The following is a 12,061-nucleotide window of genomic DNA, read 5'->3' as shown; positions in this document are numbered from 1 at the left end:
CCTTGAACAAGTTAAGCAAGTATCCTACCACTGAGTTACATCATCAGACCTGAAATTGGATGTTTTCAAAAATAGTTTTTCTTGCTGAGCAGTGGTGGCACATGCTTTTATTTCTAGCACTTGGAAACGGGCACGTGGATCACTGAGTTCGAGGCCAGCCTGGTCTACAGAGACTTTCAAGACAGCCAGGGCCACACAAAGAAACCCTGTATTGGAAAACAACAAAAATTCTTAGATATATTTCTTATTTTTATATCTATGAGTGTTTGCCTATATATATGTATGTGCACCACATGCATGCCTGGTACCACAGGAAGACAGAAGAAGACATCAGGTGCTCTGGAACTGAAGTTCCAGACCACACTGAGTCACCATGTTGGTGCTGGCAACTGAACCCAGGTCCTCTGCAAGAAAAGCAAATGCTTTTAACTGCTGAGCCATCTCTCCAGTTCCTCAGACTTGGATTTTTAATGATGGGATATTTAGGACTAGGGATTTGAGAAAAAAGATATTTGGCATTTTGAGATGGATATAAGCCTTTCTTGTTTGTTTTATTTTTCAAGGCAAGGTTTCTCTCTGTAGCCCTGGCTGTCCTGGAACTTGCACTGTAGACCAGGCTAGCCTCAAATTCAGAGATCCACCTGCCTCTGCCTCCCAAATGCTAGTATTAAAGGCGTGTGCCACCATGCCTGGAGGATATAAATCTTTCTAACCCTGGAACACAATGCTACAGTTGAAACTTCCTCTAAAGGCCTGTATGTTAAAGTAGTGTTACTTCCTACCTAAATATTATTGAGAGTAGTAGAAACAATTTTAACAGGCAGAACCTAATGAGAAGTCTTCTATCAGTGAAGACATGCTTGTTTTTTGGTTTTTGGTGGGTTTTTTTTGTTTGTTTTATTTTTTTTTATTTTTTTGTGGTTGTTCGAGACAAGGTTTCTCTGTGTGGTTTTACTGCCTGTCCTGAATCTCGCTCTGTAGACCAGGCTGGCCTCAGACTCACAGAGATCCGCCTGGCTCTGCCTCCTGAGTGCTGGGATTAAAGGCGTGTGTCACCACCGCCTGGTCAGTTTCTCATTTTTATAGGTAGAAAAGGGAAGCCTGCCCACCATCAGGAGTGAAAGAGTGGCAAAGCCAAAGCCTGACCTTGAGATTTTGAACAATTGACCGAGGTTATTTTCACCTCACGTGGCTAACGGAGCAGTGCTGGGAATAAAGGCGTGTGCCACCACAGCCCGGCTGATGATATGGTTCTTAAAGAAAAGGTAAGATACCAGCACCTTCCTTCTCTTACTATGAAGTTTTACAGCATATTGTTGATACAGTATGCTGTCTCCCCATAGGCTCAGAAGCAACAGATCAAGAACTGAAACTCTAAAACTGTGAACTAAAATATTCCTTCTTCTAAATTAATTATCTCATGTATTTGTTCCAATACAGAGAAATGACTAACACTATACAAATCTAGCAATTTCACTTTTGGGTATATACTCAAAAGAACCAGCAAAGAAAGGTCTCTAGAAGATACATCTGTACTCCCATGTTGCATTATTCATAAAAGCTAAAACATGAAAGCAACACAAGTGAATTGAAAGGAAAACATGAGCAGTGGTGGCCCACACCTTTAATCACAGCACTGAGGAGGCAGAGGCAGGAGGGTCTCTGTGAGATCAAGGCCAGCTTAGTCTTCAGAGCAAGTTCCAGGGCAGCCAGGACTACACAGAGAAACTCTGTCTTGAAAAATAAAAGGAAAGAAAGGAAGGGAGGGAGGGAGACGGGGAGACAGGGAGGGAGGGAAACAAGGAGGGAAAGAAACAGGGAAAGGAAAATGTGTAATGCCTGTGTAATGGTATGTAATTCAGTCTGAAAAACAAAGGCTGAGGCAAGTGAGACAATGCAGCAGGTAAAGGTCCTTGCTCCAAGCTGATGATGATCTTGAGTTCAATCCTTAGGACCCACATGGTAGGAGGAGAGAAGAGACTCCTGCAAGGCATCCTCTGACCTCTACATACCAGGCATGCACAGGACCCATACACATATACAACACTAAACCAATGTAAAAACAAGGAAACTCTGTAATATCCTATAATGTGGATTAACTTTAACCACTTTGTGCTAAGGAAAATAAGCCAGTCACAAACACACATATACTTTATGATTCCACTCCTATGAAGTAGTTTAAAAAAAAAAAAAAAGAACATAAAATGGTGCTTATCAGGGGTAAAAGAAGGAGAAAAAATGAAGTAATTTTCTTGTTTTGGGGAGTGGATTTTTTCAAGACAGGGTTTCTCTGAGTAGCCTTGGCTGTCCTGGAACTAAATCTGTAGAGGAGGCTGGCCTCAAACTCAGAGATCCACCTGCCTCTGCCTCCTAAGTGCTGGGATTAAAGTTGTAGGCCACCACCACCCAGCTGAAGTAATTTTCTAATGAGCATAGAACTTCCCATTTTATAGAATGAAAAATATTCTAAAGATAGACATGGTAATGATGGTACCATACTATTGATGACTAAATACAGAATTTATCCCTGTCAGAATTAACTTCACTAACAGAATACCATAAACTATTAACTTAAACTCAGGTCATCCTCAACTATACAGTATGTCTGAGCCAGCCAGGGCTACATGAGATCCCGTATTTTTTTTAAAAAGTAATTTTACAAAGAACTCAAATTTTATGACTGTTTTATTACCATCTTAAAATTTTTTAAGCTGTACAGTTGGTTTACCCCAATTTTTTAAAAGAAAAAAAAAGGCTGAAAAATCACATATCTTTTAAAAAAAAGTTTACCATACAGAGGCTGGATTTAATGAGACCCTTGCTGTTCTTACAAAGGACCCAGGTCAAGTTCCCAGAACCCACATAGTAGCTCTAGCTTCAGGGAATCCAATGTGTCCTTCTGGCCTCCACAGGCTCCTACATGCCACTATAAAGTCTATAACGGGCTGCAGAGAGATATGGCTTAGCTGCTAAGAGCACTTGCATTTCTTTCAGAGGATCTAAATTCAGTTCCCATTACCCATGTATGGAAATGCCAACTCCAACTACAGGGGATCCAACGCTCTTTTCTGGATAGACAGGCACACAAACACACAAACATACATATACAAATAATAAAATATATCTTTTAAAATGTAAGTCTATAGTGGGTGTGGCCACACTCACCTTTAATCCCAGCACTGGAGGGAGAGGCAAGCAGATCTCTATGAGTTAGTGGCCAGCCTGGTCTACAAAGCAAGTTCTAGGACAGCTAGGTCTACGAGATAAACTCTTACTCCAAAAGCCAAGGAAGGAAAGAGGGAATGGAGGGAGAGGGAGGAAGGGAGGGAGGAAGGGAGGGAGGGAGGGAGGAAGGCGTGAGCAAGCACAATATCAAGTGACAATAAGGATGTGGAGAATCTAAAACTCCACACACATTGCTCCACTCAACTTAATGTAAGTCTAACCAATTTGGAAAACCAGCAGTTCTATAAATATATCAAAATTTAAATATATCAAAACAAATATATCAAAACTTTCAGAAACTTCATTCTTAAACATACAGGCAAGAGAAACCAAGCCTACATTGATTTTAAAACAACAGTAACAACAACAACAAAAAACCCTGGAAACCACGCAAAGGTCCATCAAATGATGAATAGATAAAATACAATTTGATGCCTTCATAGACTGAAATACTATTTCTGAATAAAGAGGGATGAAGGAGCCGCCTACATAATACTGTATGGGCAAACCTTAAAAACATTAAGCTTGGTGGAAGAGAACAGACATATACAATGTGACTGTAGTTATATAAAATGTCCACAACAGGCAAATCTCCAGAGAAAGTTTAGTGGTCGACAAAGGAGTAAGAGGCAGAAATGAGAACTGTTAATGAGTAGAGTTTCTTTCTGGGATAATGAAAATATTAGGGAAAAAAATGCTTGCAATGGTTATACAACCTTATGACTATACTAAATTGTGTATATCATTAACCTGTAGTGTTTTGGGGTTTGCTTTGTTTTGTGTGTGTGTGTGTGTGTGTGTGTGTGTGTGTGTATGTGTGTGTGTGTACACATGACAGGAGTGCAATACTAGAGGTGTGTGTATACACATGACACATGAGTGCAGTACTAGAGGGGGCCAGAAGAGGGCACTGATCCCACGGACCTGGAATTACAGGTGGTTGTGAGCCCACTGATATGGGTGATTGGAACTGAACTTGAGTCCCCCAGAACAGCAAACTCTCTTATTCACTGAGCCATCTCTTCAATCCCACGAATTGGATATTTACTCATTTATTTGTTTTTTTCTCAAGACAGGGTTTGTCTGTGTAGCCCTGGCTGTTGTGGAACACCCTCTGGTGACCAGGTTGGCCTCGAACTCAGAGATCCACCTGCCTTTGCCTCCCGAGAGCTGGGATTAAAGATTTGCACCACCATCACCCGGTTGAATTGGGTTTTTAAAAGGTAAATGTTATATATATGTACTATATATATGTACTATATAAATGTACTATAAATATATCAAGAAGGGGGGACACATTCTGTTAGCCATCAGAGCATAGAATTTCACATATCACGTACAGTAGAAAAAGGGAGGAAAAGATACTGTATCAATATTATTACAAAATCAGTTTTGAGGGTAGGCGAGATGACTTAAATGGTCAAGGTGTTTGCTGCCCAGCCAAAGGCCTCAGTTCAGCCCCTTGAGCCCACACAATGGAAGTAGACCACCAACTCCCACAAGTTGTCCTCTGACCTCCACACATGCATTATAGCAGATAGACACAATAAATACATAAATTACTTTTTAGAACAGTTTGACTCTAAGACTCTTCACAAGATGTGTCCATAGGAACAGGATGATGGCTCAGCAGGTCAAGGTGCTTGCCACCAAGCCTGACAACCTGACTTCAATCCCTAGAACCCACATAGTGGAAGGCAAGAACTGATTTCCACAAATTGTCCTCTAACCTATACGACATACACACATCCACAAAGAGAAATTCTTTAAAAAACTGAAAGCTAGCCAGGCATGGAGGCTATATAAATTTTTAAAATGCAAGCTATTGAAAAAAAAAATGTGGGCTGAAGTGATAGCTCAGTTCCCAGCGTCTATGCCAAGTAGCTTTAACTGCTTGTAACTTGAGGTCCAGGGAATCTGAAGCCCTCTTGTGGCATCCTCAGGTACCACATTTCTGTGCACATACCTACACAGATGCATGTAAGTTAAAAATAAAATAAACCAGCTGAGTATGATAGTACACGCCTTTAATTCCAGCACTCTGGAGGCAGAGACAGGTGGATCTGAGTCTGAGGCTGGGCTACACAGTGAGATCCCGTCTTTAAAAAAGAAAGAAAGAAAGAAGAAAGAAAGAAGGAAGGAAGGAAGGAAGGAAGGAAGGAAGGAAGGAAGGAAGGAAGGAAGGAAAGAAAGAAAGAAAACAAAGAAATCCTTTTTGTGTGTGTGTGTCCATAGTTTGATTACCATTGAGTACTCTAAAAATCTACACATGACTTGCACTTAATAGTTAATGAGCAGCTGATTTGAATAATCAAAATCATTTAAATTACAGTGACTAACAAAATTCAATTAGGTTTATTTATTCTGTATAATTTATACTTTCTGTTCTTACAAAATATTTTTGACACCTTGTGACTATACAAAATACACTTTACACACTACATGTGACATTCATAACATGGCGTACTGGTGAGGCACTCTGGCTCTAGGACAGTCTCAGATCAAATCCCAACTCTGCTGCAAACTAGATGTGAGATTTTGAACTTAACTCTTCTATATCTCCTTTCCTCACCTGTAAATGAGAGTAATATAAAAGATGGGTTGTGAGGACTGAGTTAATTTTCTAAGATACTGAAATAGTAACATGTACAAAGTACTATGAACTCTCTTTCTCTATATATCAAGTATCAATTTAAAATTATGAGACTTGTATAATTAATAATAGAAAATATCATTTGTGTTTTCCTTTAATGAAGGGACTAAACCCAGATTCTTACCTATGTTTTACACTAACTTCTCCCTGGTTTCTTAAAATTACGTGTGTGTGTGTGTGTGTGTGTGTGTGTGTGTGTGTGTGTGTGTATACATGCATGTGCCACAGCACAAGAATGGAGCGCAGAGGACAACTTTCAGGACTTGATTCTCTCCTGTATCACATGTATCCCAGGGATCATACTCAGGTTATCAGAATTGGCAGTAAACACCTTTACCCACTGAGCCATCCCACCAGCCTTCCCTAAACTTTTTTAAGTACAAGATGCTTTGTACAGAGTTAGTCTCTACTCATATTTACAGGTGAACACTAAGCTTGCATAGTTTTCCTCTTGCAACTAACTCACAGTTTCCAACGCCCTAACCTCCTGCTTTCTAATGCTAAACTAGAAAATTGTAAGTTATCCAAGTCAAAAGAATGAAAAACTTCCTTACAGGTCATAGACTGACTCTATTAGTAAGGAAGCCAAGTGGGAAAAAAAAACACTGGAGTAGAAGTCACAAAACATTTCTAATCACAGCTCAAAACATTGCCTCACATGGTGATCTCAATTAAAGATTTAAAGTTTTTTTCAAAACTTGTCTTAGTATAGAGCACAAATGGAAATGTTTGTTAAAGTAAATGACTGAACAAATAAATACCAACCTTACGCGGTTTTCTCTTTTATAAAACTGAAAAAATATTCACTAGATCTGATAAGCAAATGACCTATCACATATATATGATATATATGGAATAGAGATCTGCTTTGAAATTTGTTACTCCATGTTCTTCAGCAAATAACTTCTGTGAGTCAGATTCCTCATTATAAACAGTTTTCATAGGTTTTAGGTAATCAAGTAAAAAAAAATACATAAAGCCTTAGTACAGTGCCTAGAAAGAAAATAAGCAGTCTGATAAATGTTTTCCTCTCCTTCAATACACAGATTGACATACAATAAGAAATTTTTATATGAATATAATGTTGAAACTATTAATTCAATGAAAAAGTTTAAATTGTTAATTTTTTTTTTTTTTTTTTTTTTTTTTTAGGATTGAAGAAGCACTTGGGACATGCTGGTTTTTAAACTTCCCTAGGATTCTAGACCTAAAACAATTAATTTAGAAGTATGTAAGCTTTCCTAAGTCCTCTACATTACTGTTTTGTCTTTTTTTAATCCACATATCCTACTGGGAACTATAAACTACAGTGCCCCTTGCGTTACGTGCTTTAGGTCTTCACAAAACTGTCTGGTCTTTCTGTGTAGTTTGGGTGTTATGCTGGAGATTAACATAGGACTTCATACATACTTGACAAGTGCTCTACCACTAAGCTAGATCCTGAATTCTAGTTTTTGTTTTTAAAAAACATACTTCTACCTACAGATGACACCAATTTTCTTAACGTTTTATTAATCAAACATTTGCAATTTTATCTGGAAAAGAACACATCTAACTTAATTCTGTTACATCCAAATATCCATTTGTTTGTTTGTTTGTGGGTTTCTGTGACTTGGAATTTTTGTTTGTTTGTTTGTCTTTTAAATTGAATCTCACTATGCCTCCCTGGCTAGCCTGGAACTCACTATGTAAACCAGGATGCTCTCAAACCCACAGAGATCCACCTGCCTCTGCCTCCAAGCACTGGAATTAAGTCAGCTAAAAATGGTGATAACAAAATTTATTAGCATCAATGTTTACAGATTAAGTCTTGAATGTTTTGTTTCCCTGAAACCAAATCTTTTCCTAGTCAATAAAAGCAAACACTTTTTTCTATCCACAGATCCTTACTTGACTCTATAAAGAACACAATATAATCAACACTTATGTATGTCAAGGTTAATTTTGAGGTTAAAAAAACAAAGTTCTCTAGTTACCTTTACTAAAATGAACTATCAGAGTAAATAAAAATCATCTTTAAATGGCCGGGCAGTGGTGGTACATGCCTTTAATCCCAGCACTCGGGAGGCAGAGACAGGCGGATCTTTGTGAGTTCAAAGTCAGCCCGGTCTACAGTATGAGATCCAGGAAAGGCACAAAGCTACACAGAGAAACCCTGTCTTGAAAAACAAAAAAAAACAAAAACAAAAAAAAAAAAATCATTAAGCACTGTCTTATAAAATAGGAATATTTATAATTGCAGTCATAAAATTTCATTTTAAAGCCTAAATTTAAAAGGCAAAGTACTATTCTAACTAAATTAACAAAATCAGATGTAATTCTAGGGATTAGAGTTTACAATCTGAAGCATGTTTATGTTTCTGATAATACCTGTTGACTTTCTTTGTGGTTACATGTTCACAATATTTAAAACATGAAATGTCGTTCACTTTCACTTCCACTTTTAGATTCTTTTAAGGAAGCCTTGCTTTTTTTTTTCATTTTCTACACTAGCCAAATGAAACTATGCAAAAAGAACATTTTATCTAAGAGTTTGGGGTAACTTTCTTTTGTTTATATTAATTTTTTAAAACAAGAAACACTTAAACTTATCTTCCCCAATATATATGGTTTTTAAATCCTCTGTATAATGCTTATAAAGGCATCACAGGGCACACTGTACTCTAGTGAGTTGTCTTAAGTAAAGCTATATAAAACAATATTTGATATTGTTTTACAAGTTGTGACTAAGTAGTAAGATGCAGTGTGCACTATATTTCTAAGGGGATACACATGGGCTCTGAGTAAAGAAAATGTTAATGCATACAGACAACACATTTTTTTAAACCTTCCCACAATTCAACAATTGGGAATGGCATTTTCTCTAAATTATCAGATCCATTTGGGATTATCCAATTTTATTAGCTAGTAGTTATTCCTTTTAAAACGAACAAGGTATGCTGTTTCACCAAGTGTTTTAAACATGTTCCTGCTACAAGGACGCGAAGGGAGCGAGGTAAATCTACAGATATGAAAGGTTATATGACCTAAGCGAGCTAATTACTAAATGCATGCCAACAATACACAATTCAAATTGCATTTCTAGACACTAAGATTACAAAAGATCGCAGAATGCCAAATGTTTTAAGGAATTACTTTTGTATCAAAACGAAGAAACATGTTATACTGAAATTAAGATCTCCCACAAAGTACAAGAATCGTCTGATTTAAAGTTTGATATTCTTCTAAAAAAAAATGTTTAACCAACGTTAAAATAACAGTAATTAATCCCATTCAGGTACTGACTAGAAATCCCGCTGCTTCTTTGAGGTCTAACCACCTCATTCTTTTGTAATCCTGATATCAAAAGGATCAGAAACCACTTGCGGAGGCGTGCGACACACTGGGGAAGTGCAGTCTGTTTACAAATACGAATCTCACAGTTACCCACGTCAAAAGCGCGCATTACCACCATTCGACTGGAGGGCGGGGGGCGGCGGCGGGGAGGGGGGGGGGCGACGACCGAGACGGCGGGCGAGCAGGAAACGAAATCCACACCAACCTACCTCTGCCTTCTCCCTACAAGGACGAGCCCAGAAAGAAAAGAAAAAAAGAAGGAAAAAAAAAAAAAAACACCCCAACTGGTGTGTGTGTGTGTATGTGTGCGCGCGCGTGTGTGTGTTGGGATGTGTGTATGTGTGTATGTGTGTGTGTGTGTGTGTGTGTGTGTGTGTGTGTGTGTTTACATGTGCGGACAGACATCTATCTATACAGGGTGAAAGAAAAGGCGCACATTACAGAGACCCACACGGGATCGAAGAGAAGGCTAGACCGATCCCGTTAACTCAGAGCCTCCTAGCCCGCCCGTCCACAACAGGTTTCGGTGGCCCGGGCGGACCCCCCCAGAACCCTCCTCGGGCTGCCCAGGCCGCCGCCTCCCCTTCCCTCCTTGCCTCGGCTTTCCCCCTGGGACACTCGGAGCCCGTTCCAGCCCGAGAAGGCAGAGCCAGGCAGGCCCCAAGGGGGCGGCGGAGACGCGCTCCCGCGGCCCCGACACCTGCGGGAGGCGCCGCACCTGAAGCGGGGAGGGTGGGGAGGAAGAAGGGGGGACCAGCGGGGCGCTCCCCCCCCCGAGGCTCGGCCGAGCACACCCCCTCGGCAGCCCGCGCAGCGCGGCGGCGGCGGCCCGAAGCTCCGTACCTGCGAGGCCCGCGAGCTACAGGCGCGCGCGACGCCTCCTCATCTCAGAGGCTCCGGCTTCCCCCCTCCGCCTCCCGCCGCCGCCGCCGCCGCTGCTGCCGCCCCCGCCGCCGCCGCCGCCGCCGCCGCCGCCGATGGAGGCCAGGACACGACGAGCTCAGGACTCCACCGCCATGTCCGCCGCGCCGCGAACTGCATTGTGGGGGGGAAGGGACGGGGAGGGGGGGAGGAGGAGGAGGAGGGAGCGAGAGAGAGAAAGAGGAGGACCCGCTGAGGGGAGGGGGCTGAGGGAGAGTGGCGGCGGCGCCGGGAGGAGGGGGGGGGAGGGGAGCCGGAGACGCGCCCCGGCCTGGGGTCCCCGCAGGGGTGGAGGAGGAGGCGGGCTGGCAGGGCCCGGGTTCAGGGGGGTGGGGGGCGCCCTCCCCTTCAGTTGTGGGGATCATCGTGTGTCCCCCCACCTCCCCGCCTCACCAGGCACCCGTCAAACCTGGGCGGGGGGGGGGATGGGGTGGGCCGGGAGTGGGGGCCCGGGGAGGGGGGGCGGGGGAGGGGCTACGCTCCGGGGCTCGTGGCGGTCGCCCGGAAACAATGGGGAGGGGGATCGCGGTGGGAGGACGGCGCGCACACACCCGCGCTGAGGAGGGCGGGCGGGCGCGCGCCCGGAGCTGGGGGGCGGGCCGGGCACCCCACCCCACCCCCGAGGAGGGAAGGGGTCGGCGCGGCCCGCCGCGGGCCGGAGCTGGCCTGCAGGGAGAGGGTCCTGCGGGCCGGCACGCCGACGCCAGGGAGCGGCGCGAGGACGCCAGCGAGCTCAGGGTCGCGTGCGCCGCCGTCGCGCCGCTCACGTCAGGCTCCCGGGCTGCGGGCGGCTGGGCTGAGGCCCCCGGGCGGGCGGGAAAAGGGGCCGGCAGGTCTCCTAGCTGTTCCCGAGGCGGGGAGGCGGGAGATGAGCAGGCTCGGGCTTGTCACCGCCCGACGGCCCGTGCCTTTCTTTTTTTGAACCCTTCGCAATCATCCCCGGCCTCTGAGCACCGTCAGGGAGCTATGAGAGAAAGCCCCCCCCACCCCACCCCTTCACCCTTGCCTCCGGTCCTGCTTTGCGTCACCTCAGGAATAACAAAGCACGGAGATCTTGAGAAACATTCCGAAAACCGTTCCTTTAGTTTCAGGGTGGGCATAGAAAACAACTACCACGAACGGCTTCCCTCTTCCTTTTTGTTAAAAAAAAAAAAAATGTGTTAGGTCCCTCTCATCTAAATGTACACTTATGGAAGACTTGAAGGCTTTGTTAGTTTAATTTAATGACCCCAAGCCTCGAGATTATTTGACCAAGCTCCTACTTCACTCAGAGCTGGACAAATCACAAAACTGCAATCCTTGAGTTGGATATTTACTAGGCAGAAAAAGTGTACGACACCCTAAATGTAGGGATTTATAAAGGGAAGCAGCTAAATCTTAAATATTTACAAGGCAATGACAAATTTTCTAATGACTCAGAGTCCAGAACAGCTAAAAGGTTACAGAGAGGCAATTGTCTCTGCCTAGTTCATCGACTTCCCACTACATCTCAGAACTGAATGCCTCTTACTTGATTTGTCCATCTGAATCCCAAAAGCTAATGAGCTTAGTGAGAAGGGACCAGGCATTGCCAACTTAGTACTAGGCACTGAGCTAGGGGCTTCATACACTTACCTTCATAATGATCTTGGGACAATAGATATCATTGCTTCCATTTGCAGATGAGAAAAATATGCTCTGAAAGTGCATCTCCCGGTCTGTGACTCTTCCAGACACGCAAGCGTTGGGTAGAGTCCTGGATTTCAAGTCAACCCTTCGAGGTTTGGGCAGTTATCAACTGGATGACTTCAAACTAATACGAATCCAGACTTTTCTCATCTGAAACCTTTTTAAATGAGTCCATACTTCAGAGAGATAAGGTAAGGAACAGGCAGGAGAGGAAATAAAAGTGAAACCCTAGTATTAGGTGTGGTGGCTTATATCTCA

At 43.1% G+C, this 12,061-nt stretch overlaps 1 protein-coding gene across 9 annotated transcripts in view; it reads right to left on the bottom strand.

The window, feature by feature from the left end:
- Tut4 (terminal uridylyl transferase 4) overlaps positions 1-10,200 on the bottom strand; it is a 116,484-nt gene extending 106,284 nt beyond the window's left edge. For 6 of the 9 annotated variants that reach the window (XM_076564697.1, XM_006977731.4, XM_006977732.4 and 3 more), the window contains exon 1: positions 9,164-9,325. In XM_076564697.1, the coding sequence (XP_076420812.1) occupies positions 9,164-9,323 (160 nt within the window). In that variant the 5' untranslated portion in view covers positions 9,324-9,325. Of the gene's footprint in view, positions 1-9,163; positions 9,326-10,057 lie in introns of those variants that run through there. The other 3 variants (XM_076564701.1, XM_076564702.1, XM_076564703.1) reach the window with 1 other exon arrangement.
- Positions 10,201-12,061: the final 1,861 nt, after the last annotated feature.

This window comes from Peromyscus maniculatus, chromosome 2 (genome assembly GCF_049852395.1).
Source record: "Peromyscus maniculatus bairdii isolate BWxNUB_F1_BW_parent chromosome 2, HU_Pman_BW_mat_3.1, whole genome shotgun sequence".
NCBI classification, from domain to species: Eukaryota; Metazoa; Chordata; class Mammalia; order Rodentia; family Cricetidae; genus Peromyscus; species Peromyscus maniculatus.
Note: the sequence above shows the minus strand (reverse complement) of the source record. Positions and strands in the feature narration are given on the sequence as shown.